The sequence below is a fragment of the Saccopteryx bilineata genome, chromosome 7 (assembly GCF_036850765.1).
Source record: "Saccopteryx bilineata isolate mSacBil1 chromosome 7, mSacBil1_pri_phased_curated, whole genome shotgun sequence".
Taxonomy (NCBI): Eukaryota; Metazoa; Chordata; class Mammalia; order Chiroptera; family Emballonuridae; genus Saccopteryx; species Saccopteryx bilineata.
The window spans coordinates 76,853,258-76,878,368 of NC_089496.1; the positions used below are offsets into that span (position 1 = coordinate 76,853,258).

Below are 25,111 nucleotides of genomic sequence, written 5' to 3' on the forward strand. Positions count from 1 at the left end.
TATGTAATTTTATGAAATAATCCAGTTATAGGCAAAAACTCTTGCTGAACATGCTTAGCCAACCTAGAATTTTCTTTACTGCTGTATTTTTTCTCTCACTACCTCAGGCAGGGTATTTGTGGGGCCTCCTGGGGGGACAGTGGATTAAATGCCCTTCAGGATAAAATGATCTTCTTGAAGTTTAGATTTAAATGTGTTCAATAATTAAAACTGCCTTTCAATTGTGTAATGTGGCCCTATTTACAGTCGCAACATACCTTGGGGTTCAGGATGATCATTTTATGTATATAAAAGGGTTAAAGACCAACTGTGGGGTCTGGCCATCTCTTCTCTCCCTATGCCTACCCTCTTCAATCTGAAGATTTAGAAATGATTTTACACCACTGGAAAGCAGAGAGTACCTGGGAATTAGCAAACGATTCTAATCCAATCAGTTAAGGTACATGAAAGAGTTCTAGAAACTGTAAATGATCACATCACTGGCTCTCTTAATCTCCGCTCTTTCCCCTGACCAAAGCTATAATTGATGAGAGTGCAATCTATAATGCTGAGGTTAACTAACCCTGATGCCTTCTCTCAGTTGAAAAGGTTCACCAAGTGTCTAATGATTATCCATGAAGAGACGAGTAGTGGACAACTGAGCAGGAAGTAACATAGGGAGAAGGGACTCTCACTTTAGAATTTCTCCAGAATAATATTTTTCAAGCATTACCCAAGTCTTGTTTTGGGTAATGATGAACTTAAATGTCTGATCTGAAAAGAAAACTCACCAGAGACCTGCTGATTCAAGAATTCAATTCCTGGCCAGTTGGATTACTGCCAGCATTTTTCCATTCTTAACAGGAATGTGTCTGCAATTTAAATAAGAGCTTTTTTTCTGGGGGGCGGGGGCATGGGAAGTGTTGCTGTTGACATTTCAGGTAGAAACTGACCTTGCAACTTGGTGTGTTCTGCTAAACCAGCTGTTCTCAACCTGTGGGTCGCGACCCCGGCGGGGGTCGAACGACCAAAACACAGGGGTCGCCTAAAGCCATCGGAATTTTTAAATAAAATATGTATTTCCGATGGCTTTAGGCGACCCCTGTGTTTTGGTCGTTCCACCCTCGCCGGGGTCGCGACCCAGAGGTTGAGAACCGCTGTGCTAAACTTAAAGTAAGTATTGTATGCGGTAGGAACAGAGGCGAGAGCTTGGGACAGTCTTAGGAAAAAGCTTTCAGTTTCCAGTGCACAATTTCAAATAGAAGATCTTTCCAGCCATCCTTACGATCACTCCCAACCATGGCATTCCATGGTTCATTGGATTCTCAATATGGTGCCTACCCCTTGCCCAAGGCAAGAGCTAGTTGAAGGAGGGTGTGTGGGTGGGCACAGGGAGAGAGACGGTTACTTTCATTCTGTATTAATCATTGTTTTTTGAAAAATCTAAAACATTCTTCAACAACCCTGTTTAAAACCCTAATGAGAAGCTCCACTATAAAAAAGGTTTGGCATCTCGACCTTCGATTACCACACATAAGCTGACCCCCTTCTCCAAATAGTATCGAGTAAGCTAACCTACGTGCCAATGTTTCTCTTTAGCTTCTAACTAAAGAGGGAAGATAGAGGGGCAGAGCTGTTTCTGCCCAGTGTCATCTGCTTTGGTCATGCCTTGAAATTACCCCTAATTCCAGCTAATTACATCAACCATGTTCTAACACTCTCCACGGAGTTATTATGCTCACTGCCTGCAAGATACAAGTTCAACTGGGAGTACAAATGCCAGATGAGGCAACTCTGAGCCAGTCCAGCTTGCTTTGTTATTTGCTATTTCCCCCTATAAATATGTCAACAAAACACTCATAATAATTTCCTTGGAAGGCAATGCTTCTGCCAAAATAAAATGCTTTAGAAACATGTATAGTCCAGGAGTCCCCTCACTCAGCCCTGCAAATTCCCAGGCTGCAAAGGCCATTGGTCATGTGGGGTTGTAGCCAGGCACAGCCATCGCCACAGATTCACCGTCTTTCTGATCTAATTCACTCGCCACAGAGTAAGCCACAGATCCATTGGTCCATAGCTGCAGCTTGGGATCAGATTCTTTGGCAAGGAACCGCGGCTGGGTTTTTTTCGTCTTCTTAATAAGTCTAGCAAAGCCAAGCAACACAGAACTGAATATCATTGAAAATCCACAGAGAAGAAACGCTGCAGTGTAGCTGCCCGTCGTATCCACCAGCCACCCTGTAACAAGCAACAGCAGAACCATATTGTTGAGTTGAATATTCAGGTGCCCACTCTGAAATCTAATATTTTGTAAGGATAATAACAACAGATTGCTAACACTACCATTATAAGCTTGATGAAAACATCAGATATCCTAAAAAATATTGTGCAGCAACTGAAAAATGCATGCTATTTTCTAAGGAGACTTCTAAAATAAATGGTTTCTATTATATAAAGTGCCTGGAAGAGTGTCACACCCTTAGTAATCACAAAATCAATATTACTTATTATTATTAATTCCATGGAATATGGTAGAAAAATAAAAATAGCATCATTCACATTATTGACATTGGGATCAATTATGTAGGTGTTAAGAGAAAATAATCATACAAAATACTAATAGTATTCCAGCACCCATAAACTATCTTCAGTACATGTTTCTGGATAAAGCAGAACCCAGATTTCCAGGTGGGTTTGCCAGTCATTGTACCCCATTCAGTTTGAAAACCAGAACTTTGGGCCATTTTATAAGTTGCTAATACAAATTTCAGAAAACATAATTCTGCTATCACGGTTCTTTTTTCTTTTATCTCTTTTTAGAATAGGTTGATCTGAGCATCTATGCCAGCTTTAAAATTTGAGGAGAACCAGGTTATATGTTATGCAAAATATGGGCCACAGAGATCAGAGAATTAATGGGTAAAATCAAACTTTTGCAGGCAATTATTTGGGATTGTAAAGTTAAATGAACTTAACCTGTGGTGGTGCAGTGGCTAAATCACCAACCTGGAATGCTGAGGTTCCCAGTTCAAAACCCTGGGCCTGCTCAGTCAAGGCACACAGCATATCTAAGAAGCAAGTACAAGTTGATGCTTCCCACTCCTCTCTGCCCTGCCTTTCTCTCTCTATCTCCTCTCTCTAAAATCAATAAAATCTTTAAAATAAAAATTGTTAGCCCTGGCTGGTTGGCTCAGTGGTAGAGCATCGGCCTGGCGTGCAGGAGTCCTGGGTTTGATTCCCGGCCAGGGCACACGGGAGAGGCGCCCATCTGCTTCTCCACCCCTCCCCCTCTCCTTCCTCTCTGTCTCTCTCTTCCCCTCCTGCATCCAAGGCTCCATTGGAGCAAAGTTGGCATGGGCGCTGAGGATGGCTCTGTGACCTCTGCCTCAGGCGCTAGAATGGCCCTGGTTGCAACAGAGCAACGCCCCAGATGGGCAGAGCATCACCCCCTGGTGGGCATGCCGGGTGGATCCCGGTCAGGCACAGGTGGGAGTCTGTCTGACTGCCTCCCTGTTTCCAACTTCAAAAAAAATACAAAAAAAAAAATTGTTATGCCTGACCAGGGGGTAGCACAGTGGATAGAGCTTTGATCTGGGATGCTGAGGACCTAGGTTTAAAATCCCAAGGTTGTCTTCTTGAGCGCAGGCTCACCAGCTTGAGAGTGGGGTCACTGGCTTGAGTGTGAGAGTACAGACATGACCCCATGGTTGCTGGTTTGAGTCCAGAGGTCACTGGCTTGAGCCCAAAGTAGCTGGCTTGAGCAAGGGGTCACTGGCTCAGCTGGAGCCCCTGATCCAGGTACATATGAGAAGCAATCAATGGACAACTAAAATGTAACATTTACGAGTTGATGCTTCTCATCTCTCTCCCTGCCTGTCTGTCTCTCTCTCTCTCTCTCATGAAAAAAAAAAAGTTAAATTCCTCCAAACTTTATTTATATTTCAAGAAAGTCCACCAGAGAAAGGTATATGATGTCTCCTCTTACCATTTCAAATTCATTATTCAAAAATAGCATGCAAAATTATTATAAGCCCCATAAACTTTTCTGCAATCCAAAGCACTCTCAAATATCCTAGTTATCTTGTGATTTACTTGTGCATTTCTGTAGCACCAAGGAGAAGATACTGAGTAGAAAGTTGTCATTTTAAAGGTAATCACATAAGAGAAATATTACAATAAGAATGCATACCCTAATCCTCTAATACCTGGCAATGAATACAATGTCTGATTTGCTGAATAAAGGCCCTAGATTGAGAAAAGAATCCAGGAATCCCAGTTTTGTTTCATGTCCCATAACTTTTTAACAGAATTATACTGCTCCTAAAGGCTAGCAAACAAAAATTGGCTATGAAGGGTGGAGTATGAACATTTGGAGCAATTTTCATAAAAGAAGCAGTAAACATATCGTCCTTCATCATGGAGTTTACACTAACCAGGAATTTCCATCTGTAGTCACCACGTAAGCAGTTTCCTGTCATTTGCTGCTTTAGCAATTGCTGGGGTTTGGAAATAACCCTAAATTATCTTTCAACAACAGCAGCTAAAGCAGAATCCTGGCTTCTTTAAAAGATTCCCGTCTTTCCTTCTAGGAAATGTTTGTTTCATTTCTTTTTGCCTATTTTCAGAGACCTCCATTGTCTTGGTTTTAATTTAAGCAGATAATGATCTGGACTAGTTAGTCTCAGTCTAGTGAGAAAGCTGGTCTAGAATTTAGATTCCTGAAACTCATCCCCAGAGATTCAGATCACAAAAGAGGGTCAAGGAATCTGCCTTTTTAATCAGGTTTCCAGGGGATACTAATGAACGTGGTCCCAGGACCTCGATCTAGACCACATATTCTAGGAAGGAGGAATGGTTCCTGACGCGTTTGCTGCTGTATCAGCAGCACTGAGCATAATGCTTGTCCACAAGCAATAAATACTTATTGAATCACTTGTTTCATCATGCTTTAAATTTCTATCGTAGTTGACGGTTTGCAAAACATTCTAGATGCTTTCGCTGATGACTCACAAACCTGTACGTCAAACATGGCCTCCCTCACATTTGATTTCATCCCTAAAGAGCTCTACTGGCCATTTTATTGGGTATTTCATGTATCTCAACAATATATCTAAACCTTAAATTCATTACCTTTTTCTGGCAAAGCCACTTTCTCCAACTTTATTTCTTTTAACCACGCCATTATTTTCTAAGTAATTTTGGGCTTCTTTTTCTCCTTCACCCCGATGTGATAAGTTCAGTTTATGTGTTTAAACCTTCTCTCTGCCCCCAAGAGCTCATTTTTCCCCCTGCTGCAGCAGCACTCATTTGGACCTTTATCAGTTTGTTCCTGAACCTAACTGCTTCTCTCTTGAATGCCCAGATCAATTGCTAGATCACATTTCCCAAAATACACTCTTTACCATATCACCCATTTGCACAACCACTGTCATACTCTCCCTAGTCTCTGAAGGCCATAGGGCCCTAGCTTCTTTGGGCTGGCGCGTAAGGCACTCCACTCTGACTTACATTTCAGCCTCACCGCCCACTGTCTCCTCTTAGAATCCTGTACTCCACCAGACTTCCTTCTGAATGTGCCCAACTTAATTTCTAAGTCTCAGCAGCTGCCCCATTCCACTGCTCTCGTCATTAGTGTGGAATGGACTCAAGACCCTAATCCAGGTGTCCCCAAACTACGGCCCGCGGGCCGCATGCGGCCCCCTGAGGCCATTTATCCAGCCCCCGCTGCACTTCCAGAAGGGGCACCTCTTTCATTGGTGGTCAGTGAGAGGAGCACATTGACCATCTTATTAGCCAAAAGCAGGCCCATAGTTCCCATTGAAGTACTGGTCAGTTTGTTGATTTAAATTTACTTGTTCTTTATTTTAAATATCCCATTTTGTTTTTTTACTTTAAAATAAGATATGTGCAGTGTGCATAGAGAATTGTTCATAGTCTTTTTTGTAGTCCGGCCCTCCAACGGTCTGAGGGACAGTGAACTGGCCCCCTGTGTAAAAAGTTTGGGGACCCCTGCCCTAATCTGAGGCATTTTCTCTCCCACAAGGTGAAGTCCTTACTTGGTTAGAAGACGGTTATAAAACAAGGATGTAGGTGAGATCACGATGTGTTGGTGGCTCCTGCATCCCTTTTGTTTTCCCTCTTCCCCAACTTACTTGCAATCCTCCTTTTTTTTTTATGTGTGTGAGCTCACTGTTCTCACATCAATACAGCAGAGACCATCAGCGGCTGGTGTTCTTTCTGGAAACTTACCTGCAATGGGTGGGCTCACCAAGTACGGCACTGCATGAAGAAAGTACACCACACCGAGTGCTGATGACAGAGAGGTGGTCCCCACTATCTCGGCAGTCACCACTGGGATCAGAGTCACGTAGGCACCATCAAAGTAGCCAAAGGTACAGGAGAAAGGCACGAGCAGGGGGAGGCTCCGAAGCACTGGGAGGCAGAGATAGCAGAGCCCGTCCAGGCCCACGGCAAAGAGGTAGCAGACGTACTGGTAATTCTTCAGGAACCTGTGGGTTTGAAGAGCAGAAATGAGGGCGGTATGCCCAGGCTCTGTCAAAGAGCTTTCGAACCAGGCCGTACAGCAGTAAGCATCACGGCTATTTATAGAAGACTCTGTGGAAAAGCGGCACCAGCCATCTCTGCTTTAATTTTTTTTTCCACCCACAGTCTTCCTTTTTTTTTTTTTTTAAATTTCTGAAGCTGGAAACGGGGAGAGACAGTCGGACAGACTCCCACATGCGCCCGACTGGAATCCACCCGGCACGCCCACCAGGGGCGACGCTCTGCCCACCAGGGGGCGATGCTCTGCCCATCCTGGGCGTCGCCCTGTTGCGACCAGAGCCACTCTAGCGCCTGGGGCAGAGGCCACAGAGCCATCCCCAGCGCCCGGGCCATCTTTGCTCCAATGGAGCCTTGGCTGCAGGAGGGGAAGAGAGAGACAGAGAGGAAGGAGAGAGGGAGGGGTGGAGAAGCAAATGGGCGCTTCTCCTATGTGCCCTGGCCGGGAATCGAACCCAGGTCCCCCGCACGCCAGGCCGATGCTCTACCACTGAGCCAACTGGCCAGGGCCCCACAGTCTTCTTTGAATCTCACAAAATGCTGTGAGGTTGACAGGCAAATATTGCACTAGCCTGTTTTACAGATGAAGACCCTTGAGAATCCGAGGGTTAGGTGATTTTCCCTGGGTCCCAGGGTAATCAGGAACAGAACAAACAGCATGAGAACTTAGATGTTGTATATTTCAGACAAGAGATTGCTCCATCAGACCTACACCAGGCTGCTTCTTGTTGAGTTATTTGATTGTAAAGACAGGTACCTCTTCCTCTCTCCTTCCTCCTTAACCATTAAAAATGTGAAATTAATCCTAAATATTATATTCGTCACACTTCAGAATGGCAGCTGGATCCTGATTAATTACCAATGACATAATGTGTGAGAAGCCACAGGATGACAGCTCTGCTAGGTCACAGCTTAAGTGTGAAGAATCCATCATTTAGGAGAGTATGAGTGCCTTGATGTCTTCACTCCAAACCAACAAACACTAGCTGAAAAACCGGGTCGGCAGATTTCTTATAACGTTGGTTTCGAAGCCTACAGTTATAATGTCAGTAGTTGCCATTTGCACTGTCAGTCATGAAAATGTGGCCCCAGGTAAGCTGTTATTACTCCTCTGATCCTCCTCCCTAGAATGGATTCTGCTCCTTTCTCTCTCCCCTCCCAGCCGGTCTCTGGAGTGGTTCAAAGGAAACGAAGACCATGACGCCCGCCATAAGTTGTCTTACCTAAGGACTGACTTGACTTAGGATGGAATTAAATCTATCACCAGAACTTATGGTTGCCCTAGTGTTTGGCAATTGAGAAATACTCACCATCTTAAACCATCTAGAATAGAGATCAGAAAACTATGGCTTAATCCAGCCCACTACCTGTTTTTGCACGATCAGTGAACTCAGCGTGATTTTTCCATTTTTGAATAGTTGGAAGAAAAAAAAAATTAAAAAAACAATATTTTGTAAAATTTCAAAATTATATGAAAAATTCAAATTTTAGTGTCCGTAAATAAAGTCTTATAGAAACAGTCACTTCCATTTGTTCACATATTGTCTAGGGCTGCTTGTGTGCTGCAACAACAACAGTTGGTAGTTGTGACCATATAATCCACAAAGCCAAAAATGTTCACTATCTGACCTTTTGCAGAAAGCTCGCCAACCTCTGACTAGACGAACCAGGAAGGCAGTTGCCTTCAGACATTGAAAACTTGTTAACATCATTCAGACCCAGGTATTCTACAGGGAAAGGGGACGAGGGAAACTCAAAACTTACAGTCCCCCTGATGGGGAACCGATTGTGGTTTCACAAATTTTACCTTCTGTCGGTTAGCCATCCAAATGTGATATTGCCAATGATGTCAATCACCCCGAGTGTGGACATAAGGAAAGCAGCTTGCTGGTGACTCACTCCAACACTCAAAGCATAAGGCACCAAGTACACAAAGAGAGGGCTGCATCCGTATGCCATGAACAGAACGGAGATGGCTAATACAACGAAGTCTGACATCAGTAAGAAACTGTATTCCTGCTGCAAACAGCAACAGAGGCAGGTCTGTACCCATTCCTTCGTCAAACGTGAACAGGGAGACACGCGCTTCAAGTCTTGTTTCTGAGTTCTACAGACATGGTTCTGTTCTGGAATTGTATGGTCCTCTTTAAGAGTAATTGGCCGCATCAAGGCACCGCAAACACAAAGATTCAAAACAAATCCTCCGAGAATGAGTAATGCTCCCCGCCAGGAAAACTGTTCAATGAGGAGCTGAACCACAGGAGCCAGGATGAAGGTGCCAATGCCACTTCCCGACATAGCGATCCCATAAGCAAGGGCTTTCCGTCTGCTGAAGTACTTGCCCACCATGGCAATAGCTGGAGAGTAACACAGTGCAAACCCAAGACCTGAGGAGAAAGAGAACTCTGTGAGTGCTGGTGCTCCAAGGACAGCCAACGAAAGAGACTATCTCAGAAGGAAGGCATTTGTGTCAGAGAGAATCTGACCTTCTATTAATTCTTTTTAAACTGTTTTTCTACACCAAGCTAAAAAAGGTCTCCGCTCACCAGTCATCGACAATTTGGAAAGTGTAGCATATATATGACTTTCTTCTTGAAAAAAAAAAAAACCCCATAGACCTAAGGGGGAAAAATAAACAACCCACAGACCTTAAAGAAGTATGACTTCTTAAAAAAATGAAATGGAGCCCTGGCATGTGGCTCATGCGTTGGCCACTCATGTGCTAGTGCGTTGGCCTGGCACATGGACATCCCAGGTTTGATACCCCATCAGGGCACACAGGAGAAGTGGCCATCTGCTTCTCCCACCCTCACTCTCCCCCTTCTCTCTCTTCTCCTCCCACAGCCATTGGCTTGATTGGTTCAAGTGTGGCCCCAGGCACTGAGGATAGCTCCATTGGATTACATCAGCCTCAGGCACTGAAAGTGGCTCAGTACTCAAGCATTGGTCCCAGATGGGCTTGCTGGGTGGGTCTCAGTCGGGGGCACATGCGGGAATCTGTCTCACTATCTCCCTTCCTCTCACCCAAAATAAAAAAAAATTAAATGGACTTAAAAACTATTAAACTAAATTTGAATTAACTAAAAAAATCAAGATAATGCTGACTTAAGAAACTTATTCTCCCCAATAACACCTCCTTCTAACTTAAAATATCCAGAGAATTGCCTCAAATTTTCACTGCCTATGAAGACAGAAGTCTGTTAATTGGGACCATTCTGAAATTTTAGTGTAAACAGCACACATGTGCCCATGAAAGTTCCAGAGTAATTTCATATAACTGGAAAACACTGTGCCAACTTTACACATGAACATCATATGTACGCCTGAAAATATCCCTTAAAGTCAGCAGGAAGCCTCCTAAAGAGTTTCAGCACCTATTCCTTTTAAATCAAGAAAATCTGAAGGGCTTTAAACCTGGAATTCATGGCATCTAATGTCAGGGGAAAAAAAGGAGAACTCCATTCAGCTCCTGTTCCCACCTGCAGTGCAGGGCGAACAATGATCCTAATTGGCCCGACTGGAGAGGTTTCCCAAAGAAACTCTGAGATCAGAGTTAAGACCAGGACAATCCCTGCTAAACCGGGATGACTGGACACCCTAGAAGCCAGGCCCTTTGGGTTACATGGGACAGATACCTTTTTGAGCTGACAAAGGTAGATTTATATCCTCGCTATGAAATGGTATTATTTACTGGCCTGATCATGCTACCCCTGTGGCACCATGCCTGGACATGAGTTAGTGCTCCTCTCCACACCCCTCTGAGTGATGGAGCAAGCTGCTGCTCCAGTCCCGCCAACCCACCCACCTTGATCCTATTCTGTCCTGATGGGATACACATATGTTGCTTCTCTTTCTGTGGGGTTCATTACAATTCTCTAAAGCAGCGGTTCTCAACCTGTGGGTCGTGACCCGGCGGGGTCGCCTAAAGCCATCGGAAAAATACATAATGCATATCAGGTATTTACATTCCGAATCATAACTGTAGCAAAATTACAGTTATGAAGTAGCCACCAAAATTATTTTTTGGTTTGGGGTCACCGCAACATGAGGAACTGTATTGCGGGGTCACGGCATTAGAAAGGTTGAGAACCACTGCTCTAAAGTATACTTCCATAACATTGAGAGAGAATATGTAATACAAAAATATTCACAACAGGGGGCTTTCTCTTTTAAATTGGAAACCCCCATTTACTGCACAATCATATTTACTGTAAAGCAGGGGTGACTCGAGTCAACTGCAGATGGTATTTTAATGTCTTATTAAAGACATTGGGAGATTGATCATTGCTGAAAATTTATATTGTCCTGGCTAAAATCTTGTGGCTTCTTAGCACAGAATCGCAGCCATACTCTGCTGCCAAAGGGCAGCAGTTCGTTCTATCATGTGGCTGAATTAAAGTGGTGATGCATTTTCATTACAGTCATACAATCAATTGCATTTCCAGCTCTTTTGTCTAACTGCTAGCTAGGTAGATATAAGCTAAGTCAGCTAAATGATGCATCTAACAAAGGGAATAATGTGTGAGTTATTGCTCTGTTGACCTGCCTGACAAAGTCTGAATGGGGTGGGATGAGACGAGCCGTATAGAGTGCCCTTACCTGTAAGAACTCCCAGAGTGAGGTAGAGATGCTTCAGACTGGTGGCAAAGGAGCCCAGGATGAGACCAGTAGATGCAAGCAAGCCACCCAGCATGATTCCCACTTGACAGGATAAATGGTTACTGACAACACTCCCAAGCGGAGCTTCAAAAACAATAATAAATAGGTTCAACAGCAAGGCCTTGAGGGCCTGTGAAAAGGCTGAGGTGTTCCATTGGCAGAGCAGAGAAGGGCTGACTTGAAACCACCAAGCCCCCACCCCACCCCAGCACGCTCATTCTGCAGATTTGAAAACTGAGGAGACAGGACACGAGCTATCCATGGCCACAGAGAGAATAAGTAGCAAAGCTGAAACCAGGGCCAAGTGTCCTGACTTGTAAATCCACGCTGGTTCTACTTCTCGGTCCTATTCCAGTCATAATCCCCAAACTGTGGGGTGATCTCTAAACAGTGAAATCAACTGCTTATTTAAGCTATATGTCACTGGCACAGGGATGGATGTGCTTTGTATTTTTCATACAGTATTGCTTATATGCCTTTAGCAATAATTATGACAGTTAATGGCAAAAAAGGAAAGTGGGCAACACCATGTGACCAGCAGTGTTACACAGGAAAAAGCGAGGGAGATGATTGACAGATGCCACCATCTGGCACTGATTTCTGGAAGCCTTATGAACGAGAAATCGAAACCCAGAAAAATCTAAGAGAATGCTTGCACCCAAGGTGACATTTTGGTTGGCCTCATTCTGTACTGCTCACAAAAATTAGAGGATATTTCAAAATGAATATGAATGTGTAGACACTCCAGTACTTTCAGCCTTTTGTAAAGTACATTTTCACCAACAAAATAAAAGTTGGTTTTGCATCTTATTTGCATAATCGAACAACTTTGTCATTTGATTTTCTGATGTTCCTGTTTAATAAAAAAAAAGCCCAAAATGCTTCTTTCTATTATCTCTTCACATTCATTTAAAAATATCCCCTAATTTTTGTGAGCAGTGTATCTGTGGTTTGATAATGCATCAAAATTGTGCCAATTTCCAGGTTTATAGAATATTAATTAAAGCTGGAAGAGGTCAAGGAGAAATTGAAGTTCAAGGAAATATGACATGCCCAGGGCACCTGACACCAAGTTCAGGGTTATTTCTTTTTTTTTTTTACAGAGACAGAGAGAGAGTCAGAGAGAGGGATAGACAGGGACAGACAGGAATGGAGAGATGAGAAGCATCAATCATTAGTTTTTCATTGCGCATTGCGACACCTTAGTTGTTCATTGATTGCTTTCTCATAGGTGCCTTGACCGTGGGGCTACAGCAGACTGAGTAACGCCTTGCTCAAGCCAGCAACCTTGGGTCCAAGCTGGTGAGGTTTTGCTCAAACCAGATGAGCCTGCGCTCAAGCTGGTGACCTCGAGGTCTTGAACCTGGGTCTTTCCACATTCCAGTCTGACGCTCTATCCACTGGGCCACCGCCTGGTCAGGCTCAGGGTTATTTCAACCTGTTCTTCTGGCTCCTTGAGTCTCCCAAAGTGATGGCAGGGAGGATGGTTAAGGGAAGCAGTGAATATCTTTTTAACGAACAATTCACGCTGACACCAATAACCAGATCAGAAGAGTCAGTGAGCCAGTTGTCTTGGTTCTGTGGAGTATAATTTTTGTGTTGATCAAACTGAACCAGATTCAAGTGTACACGACAGAATCAGTCATCAGCCTGATGTCTGCTCTCTAGTTAAGAAAGTGGCTGGCTGTATATATAACCACTGGAGAATAGGAATGAGCGAATCTTCCCAAAATATGTCTAATTTTCCAGGCTTCTGCTGTTATGATTATTGGAAAAGTGACAAAACTTTTAACAAATTCAATGAAAAACCTTCTCTTCTCTGTTCATCATAGGGCAGATATGTCTCCAGTAAGTGTCTTAGATGTGATTCTGCAGCCTCTTGTTCATAGTCTATACTTAACTAATCCTTCCAGGTGAGCAAGTGGGTAACTAGGCACAACTGGCCTCAACCTCAAGTCCCTGCATGGAATTTAAATATGCTGCATATTTAAGAATGACTCTGCTCTGGCTAAATGTCTCACATGGTCATTGTGACTATATTGGTCACTGAGGGTCATTTATTCCTCTTTTGAAGATTATAAATATTCTCCAAAAGATAACAGTGAGAGAAACGAGTCATCTGTATACCTTGATAAAGACAAACACGGCTCTCTTGACTTGTTCCTACAAAGATTATCACTAATCATGTGACCCTGAAGACCCAGTGAACGTCATACTGGTTTAAAAAATATATACATGTATATACAGGCTAGAAAACCCAAAAATTTATATATATATAAAAATACAGATATAGATATTCTCCCTTTAAGATCTTCCAGTGTGATCGCTTCTCGGCCTCTTGGTTAAGATCAAGTGAAGACTTTCCAGTGTTATTAATAAAAAGAGCCAATTCAGCCTTCTCAAGAAACGTGCTTTTAGTTCTAGAATTGCTCTCAAATTCCTCCAAGGAAGTAAATTTTAGCACAATCCAATTGATTCCTGAGTATGTATATTTTTTTTTCTAAAAATAAATATGAACTAGTACCTAGAAAGGAATCAGATGACATTATTGATAAGTTACTAAGTAATATAGTATTTCCCTTTACCACAAAGATATGGCCCAAAGAGACAGCAGTTTTCTAAAATATTCAAGATTCAGCCCTGGCTGGTTGGCTCAGCAGTAGAGCATCCGCTCAGCGTGTGGAAGCCCTGGGTTCGATTCCCAGACAGGGCACACAGGAGAAGAACTCATCTGCTTCTCCACCCTTCCCCCTCTCCTTTCTCTCTATGTCTCTCTTCCCCTCCCGCAGCCAAAGTTCCACTGGAGCAAAGTTCGCCTGGGTGCTGAGGATGACTCCGTGGCCTTTGCCTCAGGCACTGGAATGGCTTAGATTGCAACGGAGTGACACCCCAGATGGGTAGAGCATCGGTCCACTGGTGGGCATGCCGGGTATATCCCAGTCGGGTGCATGCAGGAATCTGTCTGACTGCCTCCCCACTTCTAACTCCAGAAAAATACCAAAATAAATAAATAAATAAAATAATAAAATAAAATATTCAACATTCATCTCAATGAAAGGATTAAATGGGTCTACCTTGCAAATAGATCATATCAATTTCACTCAATCTCAGAAACTCTCTAAGCCACTAATATAATAATTTTGGTTTGAAAATTATAAAAAAAAACCCCTCAAGATTATACCATCCTATCCTTCCCCAATACTTCTTCTCTAAGAATGAAGATTTATGCATAAAAATGATAAAACCTAGGAGACAAATTTTGAAACCTCTGGGAGGGAACAGAATGAAAATAAGACTTGAGATGCAACACATATATTGTTTGCCCTCATTTAAGGAGAACATACAGAAATGGCTCACGGTGCTATACAAGGACTATTTACATGGCTGAAAAATGAGATGATGATCACAGCATTTGAAAGAAAGAAATCAAGCATACACTGTACGGTTAACTGCTTCCAAAATCAGGACAGGTCCTATATGCCCAAAATCCTATCTTATTATGAAAGAACCAAATGGCAAGTGTCCTCCTGAGTTATTAACTACCTGTTCCATTTGACATCAGTTAAGAGCATTAGTTCCAAGAACATGACTAGTTGGGTTTGGCTGAAGGTAGGCTCATTCTTTTGTTTTAGTCTTAGCCAATCTTATCATATTCTTTCTACTAAGAAAAACATTAGTAATCAAAGGCAATAGAAGGTCATTGCCATGTACAGTTTGAAAACAACCAGTGATTGTCTATCCCTGGTAAGTGATACTTACCACAGAGCATGGTCACGCAGTCTACAATGGAATGGATCCATGCTGTTTGTGCATAATCCTGAGTGAAGTAGGTCTGGAACTCCACAAAAAAAATTGAAATACATCTGAAAAAGAAGTGACAGTATGTTATGAAGGAAGGAAGGAAGGAAGAAAGGAAGGAAGGAAGGAAGGAAAGAAGAAAAGAAAGAAAGAAAGAAAGAAAGAAAGAAAGAAAGAAAGAAAGAAAGAAAGAAAGAATTTGAATCAGAGTTTAAAGTTTTGGTTCAATTGATTGTTCCAGTAAGAAAGAAAAAGAAAGAAAGAAAGAAAGAAGAGAGAAAGGAGAGAGAAAGGAAAGAAAAGATAGAAAAGAAAAGAGAAAGAAAGAAAGAAAAAGAAAGGAAGGAAACAAGGAAGGAAGGAAGGAAGGAAAGAAAAGAAAGAACATGAATTTGAATTTGAATCAGAGCTTAAAGTTTTGGTTCAATCGATTGTTCCAGTCCTCATGGGTTTAAACTGGTTTCCAGTGGAAGTTTTTTTTGGACCATAATAAGTGGGAAATCAGAAGCTGACCATTGGGCCATTATAAAGGATAAGAACAAGTGTTCATCCACTGTAGGGATGGCTGAAGCCAAGTGGATGTGAGAATCACTGCTGTAGGAAAGGTCTTATAAAAAAGATAGCAGGTTAAAAAACATGTATTCTTATCCACCTTAATATTTAACTAACATCTACAACCTATATATGTTAAAATTTTTTATTTTTATTTTTTTATTTTTTTTGTTTTTTATTTTATTTATTCATTTTTAGAGAGGAGAGAGAAAGGGAGAGAGAGAGACAGAGAGGGAGAGAGAGGAGAGAGAGACAGAGAGAGAAGGTGGGGAGGAGCTGGAAGCATCAACTCCCATATGTGCCTTGACCAGGCAAGCCCAGGGTTTCGAACCGGGAACCTCAGCATTTCCAGGTCGATGCTTTATCCACTGCGCCACCACAGGTCAGGCTATATATGTTAAAATTTGACAATAAAGAACAATACATCACCCAGCAATTTCACTTCTAGGTTTTAACCGAAAGTAATAAATAATTATGATAATAATAATATTAACTACACAAAAAAGGAAAGATTCTGGTAACTATAATAGCCAAATATTATAACCAACTCATTTGTCCATCAATAAGGGACTGGTTAAATAAATTATGGGCATATCAAAAAAAAGAAATATTATTGGGTACTAAAATGATGACTTGATTTGTGATTATGTGATTGTGATTATATGATTGAGATTATGGCTTATTTTTATAAAACATATTCACGTAAATAACAAAAGCCTAAAAACATATAAACTAAAAAGTGCCCAGTCATATGTGAATGATGAGATTATAAATGATTTCATTTTGTTTTTATTCTGCATTTTGAATTATTTTACAATGAACATGCTTTCTTATACAATCAGAAACATATGTGTACACACACACACATATACATATACACATTAACAGAGGGAAGGCATACAGAGACAGAGATGGAGACAAAAGAGACAGAGAAATTTTTATGTTGAAAAATAGTTAATTACTTAAGAAAAACAAAACATAAGTAATACAGAAGCTGTCGTCTGTATCATCATACAACTTGGAATCAATCTAATACAGATTAGCATTATGTCCTAATTCAGGACAGGAAGCTCTTAGAGCTCAGGCGAAGAAATCAGGCCTTGCTCCTTGGAGATGAGATAAGAGGTTACCAGTCTCATTGGATAGTGCTGCATTCCAACTCATTATGTTTAGCAGCACATAGTAACCTGTTATTTCACTCTCCTCCTCTCCAGTTACTGCTAGATATGAATTCAACAGCATAATAAAAGGATCATTCACCATAATCAAGTGGGGTTTATCCCAGGAAAACAAGAATGGTTGAACATATGCAAATCAATCAATGTGATACATCACATTAATATAATGAAAAAAAAAAAGAATCACATGATCATCTCAACAGATGTAGAAAAAGCATTTGACAAAAATGCCATATCAATTCATGATTGTAAAATCAACTCTTAACAAATTAGGCATAGAAGGAACATATCTTAACATAATAAAGTCGGTGTATGTCAAGCCCACAACTAACATCATATTCAATAATGGAAAGATGAAAGCTTTTCTTTTAAGATCAGGAATAAGACAAAGGTACCCACTGTTGCCTTATTTGTAAATCAATTCAACATGGCATTGGAAGTCTTAGCTAGAGCAACCAGGCAAGAAAAATAGATAAATAAATGATAAAAGAATTGAAAAAAATGTAAATTGTTTCTATTTGCAGGTGACATTATTATATATATAGAATATTGTAAAGACACCACCAAAAAAACTGTTAGATCTAACCAGTGAATTCAATAAAGTTACAGGATATAAAATTGCCATACAAAATAAGTAGCATTTCTATACACTAAAAATTTCTGAAAAAAAAAAAATCAATCCCATTTATAATAGCATCAAAAGCAACATAATACTTTAGAATAAATTTAACTAAAGAGGTGAATAATCTCTACAAAATATCTATAAGATATTGATGAAAGAAATAAAAAAAGACAAATAAATGGAAAGGTATCCTATATTCATGGACTGGAAGAATTAATATTGTTAAAATGTCAATATTATCTAAAGTTATCATAGATTCAATACAATCCCTATCAAGATTCCAATGACATTTTGTTTTTGTTGTTGTTTCTTTTTTAACGGAAATAGTGCCACAAAAATTCCTGAATAGCCAAAGACTCCTGAGAAAGAAAAACAAAACAGGAAGTATCACACTTTCTGATTTCAAGTTATACTACAAAGCTATAGTCAACAAAACAGTATGGTGCCGGCATAAAATGGACAATTAGGTCAATGGGACAGAACTGAGAGCTCAGAAATAAACCTAAGCATATACATTCAACTAATATTTGAAAAGGAAGCCAAGAATACTCAATGAAGAAAAGACAGTCTCTTCAATAAATGGTGCTAACCTAGTTGGATATTCACATGTATAAGAATGAAACTGGACATGTATCTTACACCACTCACACACACACACACAAAAATTAACCTGAAATGTATTAGAGCAGGGGTAGTCAACTTTTTATACCTACCACCCACTTTTGTATCTCTGTTAGTAGTAAAATTTTCTAACTGCCCACCGGTTCCACAGTAATGGTGATTTATAAAGTAGGGAAGTAGGCCCTGGCTGGTTGGCTCAGTGGTAGAGCATCAGCCTGGCGTGAAGGAGTCCCGGGTTCGATTCCCAGCCAGGGCACACAAGAGAGCGCCCATCTGCTTCTCCCCCCCCCCTTCCTCTCTGTCTCTCTCTTCCCTCCCACAGCCAAGGCTCCATTGGAGCAAAGTTGGCCCGGGCGCTGGGGGATGGCTCTGTGGCCTCTGCCTCAGGTGCTAGAGTGGCTCTGGTCGCAACAGAGTAATGCCCCGGGTGGGCAGAGTATCACCCCCTGGTGGGTGTGCCTGGTGGATCCCGGTTGGGCACATGCGGGAGTCTGTCTGACTGCCTCCCCATTTCTGGCTTTGGAAAAATACAAACAAACAAACAAACAAACAAAAAATAAAGTAGGGAAGTAACTTTATAAAATTTATAAAGCAGAGTTACAGCAAGTTAAAGCATATAATAATAATTACTTAAACCAAGTACTTTCTATCGAATTTTTGCTAAGTTTGGCAGAATAAATCTTTATAAAACAACTTACTATAGTTAAATCTATCTTTTTATTTATACTGTGGTTGCTCCGCTACCGCCGACCATAAAAGCTGGAATGCCCACTAGTGGGCGGTAGGGACCAGGTTGACAACCACTGTATTAATACAGAGGCTTAAATGTAAGACCTGAAACTGTTAAACTCTTAGAAGAGAACATAGGGATAAATCTCTTTGACATGGGTCTTGGTAATAATTTTTTTTTGGATTAAAGCACAAGCAACAAAAAGAAAATAAACAAGTGAGACACTATCAAACTAAAAAGCTTCTTCACAGCAAAGGAAACCATCAAAAAGTAAAAATACAATTCATGGAATGGGAAAAATATTTGTAAACCATATACCTGATAAGGAGTGAATATCCACAACAAATAAATAACTCACTCAACTCAATAATAAAAAAACAAATAACTCAATTAAAAGATGGGCAAAGCCCTTAAGTAGACATTTTGCCAAAGAAGAGGTACAAAAGGTGAACATGTACATGAAAAGATGCTCAACATCACTAGTTATTAGGGAAATGCAAATGAAAACCACAATGAGGTATCACCCCACCCCTATTAAAATGGCCATCACCAAAATACAAGATATAATAAATGCTGGAGGAAAAAGAATCCTTCTGCACTGTTATTGAATTGGAAATAAAGTATGAAAGAGCCTCAAACATGTTTAAAAAGAACTACCATATGATCCAGCAATTCCATACTGGTATTATGTGTAAAGGAAATACAAACACTAATTTGAAGAGCAGCACCATGTTCACAGCAGCATTATTTACAATAGCCAAGACATGGAACCAACCGAAGTGTGCATCAATAGATGAATATATACATAACACATATATACAGACAACAGGGTAGCAATAACCAGAGGGAGAGCGGGGTGGAGGCAGAATCAGGGAACAAAGAGTGGGGAGAAAGGGGGTGGAAAGAGACTTTGCATAGGGCCTGGGGGTTCATGAAGCAGTGTAGAGAGGGTGTTATATCGAGTGGGACACTTGAAACCATGTCAACACAATATATTAAAAAGAAAAAGAAAAAATAGATGCGTGGATAAAGATGTTTGGTATCTATACACTGCTATATTATTCAGCCATAAGAAAAATGAGGAAAGCCTATCGTTTGTGACAACATGAATGGACCTTGAAGGCATTATGCTGAGTGAAATAAGTCAGAAAGAGAAAGACAAATACTTTATGATCTCACTTAGGTGTGGAATTTTAAAACCAAACAAACAAAGACCAAACTAATAGGAAAAGAGATTAGCCTTGTGGTTACCAAAGGCAGAGGGTGGGTGAAGGGGTCACAGAGGAAGGTGGTTAAAAGGTACAACATTCAGTCAGTTGTATGATAAGTAAGTACTAGGGATGTAATGGTAGTTGTATGATAAATAAGTACTAGGGATGTAATGGTCATGTACAACATGATGAATGTAGCTGACACAGCTGCACGACAAATACGAACGACGTTCAGAAAGTAAATCCTGAGCATTTTCATCACAAGGAGAGAATCTGTTTCTCCTTTTTTTCTTCTTCTTGCTTTTCTTTTTATTGCATCTATATGAAAAGTGAGTGTTAGCTGAACCTGCTGTCAACATTTTACAGTATATCTAAATCAAACCATCATGCTGTCTGACTTATACAATGAGGTATATCAATTATTTCTCAATAAAACTGTGGGGAAAAAGAAAACTAAATTAATTGCCTAATAGGCATTGATACTCTGAATTGACAAATCACCCTGCAGGCTGCTTTTCTGGTCCGTCTCCGTTCTCTCGGCTGCTTCCTCATTCATGACATTTAGTCTGATGCTGGCTGCGTCTTCACACTTTCCTTCCTCTAGGCTTATTCTGCTCAGGTACCCTCCTCGCAGCCTCTCCCAGTAACCTCAGATAACAGGCCCTGGCTGCCAGCCACAATCCTCTTTTCTGATTTCCAGCAGCCTTTCTTATGAAGCACTGAGCTCACTTCCAGAACTTTCCTGTCATGGAAAGATGGAAGCTTCCACATGTAAGAACCAAGATGAAAGAGATTCCTTTTAAGTCTATGACTTCCTCACACCCAGAACAGAAGATCCATAATACAGATGGGAGTTAAATCAAACTCCACACCAATCATATTATTTTATTTTATTTTTATTTTTCCAGAGAAAGAGTCAGAGAGAGGGATAGATAGGGACAGACAGACAGGAACGGAGAGGAATGAGAAGCATCAATCATCAGTTTTTTGTTGCGACACCTTAGTTGTTCATTGATTGCTTTCTCATATGTGCCTTGACCGTGGGCCTTCAGCAGACCGAGTAACCACTTGCTCAAGCCAGCGACCTTGGGTCCAAGCTGGTGAGCTTTTGCTCAAACCAGATGAGCCCGTGCTCAAGCTGGTGACCTCGGGGTCTCGAACCTGGGTCTTCCGCATCCCAGTCCGACACTCTATTCACTGCGCCACCACCTGGTCAGGCCCAATCGTATTATTTTAAACATATCTGTAGTTTATTATGACACATCATTAACCAACCTTTATTGTAGCAAAAACAAACATCCTACTTCTTTCCTGCATTATGAATTTTTAGGAAGGTAACATCAATGTTTTTATTTATTTTTTGCACTAATAACCTCAAATAAAGCTAGTGCATATTGCTTTCTGCTGCTGCCAGGTGTGAGCTGCCAGAGAAGAACAAAGAGTTCACTCTGGATGGGAGCACCCACAGAGGATAGAGCTGGCGTGTGCAGATTTCAAGTATATATTCGTTCCAGTGAGTCTCAACATATACACAGTTAACCCAAGCACTCAAGCACTTCCACCACGATGCCCTCGGATAAACGAGAGACGTGCTCGCTTCAGCAGCACACAGACTAAAATGGAAACAATACAGAGAAGATCAGCACAACCCCTGCACAAGGACAACATGCAAATTTGTGAAGCATTTCATATTTTTTTTACTCTGCACACCTGAAACGAATACAAAATAATATTGACTGTAAACTGTAATTGAATAATAAATTTTTTTTATAAAAGGAAACTTTCTCAAAATATAAATACATGAACAAGAGAGAGGAGACGTGAGCAAATGAGAAAGAGAATCCCTGTATTTCTGCTGTTGTTTCCTCATTCAACCCAGAGCTCAGCCTCCACCACTGCAGCCAAATGCAAAACGAAGTAAAAGAATTTAAATTCTAGGCTTTAAGCTTCCATGGTCTCAGTATCTATTGAGCCAAGAGGTTTTCAAGGACTATTTTGACCTCATATGTTTTTCCTTTCTGGGATGAGCCGCTAATGAAAACAAATGGCTGGAATGGCCACAATATTTGGTTTAAAAATGTTCTAACACTTCAGGTTTATGTGTCAAATATTATATAAGAGACCACCATTCAGGACTTTAAGCATCATAAAATTACATTCTACCCTGGCTAGATAGCTCAGTCGGTTAAAACATCATCCAGAAGTACAGAAGTTGCCAGTTCGATCCCCGGTCAGGGCACATACAGGAAAAGCTTGACGTTCCTGTCTCTCACTCTCTCCCCCTTCCTCTCTTGTTAAAATCAATAAGATAAAAATAAAAAAGAAAATTACATTCCTCACAAAGAAAAAGATATCTAAGCAGTCAAAGAAAAGACACACACACACACACACACCACACAAATTCATATATATTTTCACAATGACAGGTTCAGAAACAGATTGAAGCTGACTTAAAAAAAAAAAAAAAGGACAAACCAGGTCATCTTAATAAACCAAGAAGAAAATCCTACCTACCTGGTTACTGCCCGGGTACAGATGGTGACAAGGAAACACCCAGCCACAATCATCCAGCCCCAGCCTCCATCCGGAGGGGAGGTAGATTGAGCTCGAGTTACTTTTGTCATGGTTTTAGTTCTTGCTTTCTTCTTTTCCGAGTTACTCCAACAGCCCAGTTATGATCTTGGAAGAGTTTGCTGTCCAGTGACTTCCAGTTGACTTTCAAGATTGGCATAAAATGCTACCTGGCACATGGGTTACTGTAGGCCATCTAAAACCAAAAATCAGGACATTAATTTTTTTTTTTTTTTGTATTTTTCTGAAGCTGGAAACGGGGAGAGACAGTCAGACAGACTCCCGCATGCGCCCGACCGGGATCCACCCAGCACGCCCACCAGGGGCGATGCTCTGCCCACCAGGGGGCGATGCTCTGTCCACCAGGGGGCGATGCTCTGTCCCTCTGGGGCGTCGCTCTGCCGCGACCAGAGCCACTCTAGTGCCTGGGGCAGAGGCCAAGGAGCCATCCCCAGCGCCCGGGCCATCTTTGCTCCAATGGAGCCTTGGCTGCGGGAGGGGAAGAGAGAGACAGAGAGGAAGGAGGGGGGGGGTGGAGAAGCAAATGGGCGTTTCTCCTTTGTGCCCTGGCCAGGAATCGAACCCGGGTCCCCCGCATGCCAGGCCGACACTCTACCGCTGAGCCAACAAGCCAGGGCCAGGACATTAATTTTATTGACATCCCCAAAGGTTGATTTTTTTTTCTTAATAATTTTTTTATTACCATCCACACTGGACTATTTTTTTTTTTTTGTATTTTTCTGAAGTTGGAAACGGGAAGGCAGTCAGACTCCCACACGTGCCCGACCGGGATCCACCCGGGATGCCCACCAGGGGGCGATGCTCTGCCCATCTGGGGCATTGCTCTGTTGCGACCAGAGCCATTCTAGTGCCTGAGGCAGAGGCCATGGAGCCATCCTCAGTGCCCGGGCCAACTTTGTTCCAATGGAGCCTCGGCTGTGGGAGGGGAAGAGAGAGACAGAGAGGAAGGAGAGGGGGAGGGGTGGAGAAACAGATGGGTGCTTCTCCTGTGTGCCCTGGCCAGGAATTGAACCCGGGACTCTTGCATGCCAGGCCGACTCTCTACCACTGAGCAAACTCGCCAGGGCCTGATTTTTTTTTTTTACAGTGCAAGAAATGATTAATATTTTCCTACTACATATGATTACTTGTAACTAAGGATACTGGGCCATGGCAAAGGCCATTATTTGTTCTTCATGCCCACCCTCTTCCTTTTTCACAATAGATCCCCTCAAATTTTAGCCAAATCCTCATGCACCCAGTTTGATGCCATCCCTAGTGTTTCCTGAAGCTAGGCATGGCAACATTGTTTAGTCTTGACAAAAGGGATGAGAGGAAAAGTAACATGTACCACTTCTGGTTTATCAGATCAAAAACAAAGGTGCTTTCCCAATACTGCCACCACCCCCTTTCCCATAGACTGGACCATGGATGTAGAGAAAAAGAGAGATTCAACCAAACAGACCAAGATATCACTTTAGGGCTGGCAGAACTACTAGAGAGAAGAAGCCTGGGACCCGAAGAGACTCTTTGGAGAAGGCTGCTCTCTAGCTCTGGACTTCACAGACCTCTCACTGTGAGAAGAAACATAAACTGAGCTTCAGTTGTATTTGAGCCTCTGTATTTTGGAGTCGCTGCTACAACAGTTTAGGCCATGTCTTAATCATTATACTGAATGAATCTAACTATAACTTCTTTGGCATTTCTGACAAAGAATGCTATCATTTTAAAAGTGTGTAACAGAAATGAGAGAACAACAAATGCACCAGAAAAGAGTGCTCAAATGCTAATGCATAAAATTCAATATAATTAAATAAGATAGCAAAGATTGGTGAAGAATAAAGGATTACTCACTATATTATGTTACAACTCTCCATTTACCTTTTGACCTTCTAGATCAGCGGTTCTCAACCTGTGGGTCGCGACTAGATATTTTTAGGTGAGAGGAGGGAAGAAGGTAAGGCAGACTCCTGCATGTGCCCCAACCAGGATCCACCCATCTGGGGATGATGTTCAAATTAACCAAGCTATTTTTAGCACCTGAAGCTGACGTGCTTAGACAAACCAAGCTATCCTCAGCACCTGGGGCCAATGCTGGAACCAATCAAGCCACTGACTGCAGGAAGGAAAGAGGGAGAGAATCGGAAGCGAGAAAGGTAGAGAAGTAGATGGTTGCTTCTCCTGTGTGCCCTGACCAGGAATCAAACCTGGGATGTTCATATGCCGGGCCAATGCTCTATCCACTGAGCCACCAGCCAGGAACTTGACCTTCTAGATAGATGAGAGTTAAATGTGGAAACAATAATCATTAAAAATTTAGGTGAAAATATAGGCAAATATTTATCTGACTTCTAGAGAAGAGAAGGGCTCCCTGAGATGTAAAATAATGTAACGAAACAATTTTTTGTCTAAATTAAAATTTAACATTTGTGTACATCAAAACATATAATAAACAAAACTAAAAGGTGAACTATAGATTTGAGAAAAAAAACATTAGCAACATTAATTCATTCAACTATCAACACTATTGAGTGTTTAATATATGTTAGGCCCTATTTCAAGGCATTGGGCAGTCAGTGGAGATTCCCACATAGACCACTTAGGTCTGCCTCCCTTTTCCTGTTATTAT

The 25,111-nt window shown here is 41.5% G+C and overlaps 1 protein-coding gene and 1 non-coding gene across 4 annotated transcripts in view; one reads left to right on the forward strand and one right to left on the reverse strand.

Moving 5' to 3' along the window:
* Positions 1–978: 978 nt before the first annotated feature.
* SLC16A12 (solute carrier family 16 member 12) overlaps positions 979–25,111 on the reverse strand; it is a 96,903-nt gene continuing 72,770 nt past the window's right edge. For 2 of the 3 annotated variants that reach the window (XM_066239408.1, XM_066239409.1), the window contains exons 2-7: positions 22,426–22,678; positions 14,959–15,062; positions 11,140–11,283; positions 8,348–8,927; positions 6,229–6,488; positions 979–2,217 (exon numbers count right to left, since the gene is read on the reverse strand). In XM_066239408.1, coding sequence (XP_066095505.1) covers positions 1,955–2,217; positions 6,229–6,488; positions 8,348–8,927; positions 11,140–11,283; positions 14,959–15,062; positions 22,426–22,535 — 1,461 coding nt within the window. In that variant the 5' untranslated portion in view covers positions 22,536–22,678 and the 3' untranslated portion in view covers positions 979–1,954. The remainder of the gene's footprint in view (positions 2,218–6,228; positions 6,489–8,347; positions 8,928–11,139; positions 11,284–14,958; positions 15,063–22,425; positions 22,679–25,111) is intronic. The other variant, XM_066239410.1, reaches the window with a different exon arrangement.
* Positions 21,501–21,607, forward strand: LOC136311328 (U6 spliceosomal RNA). Its single transcript, XR_010726731.1, has one exon. It is a non-coding gene; the product is annotated as a U6 spliceosomal RNA (small nuclear RNA).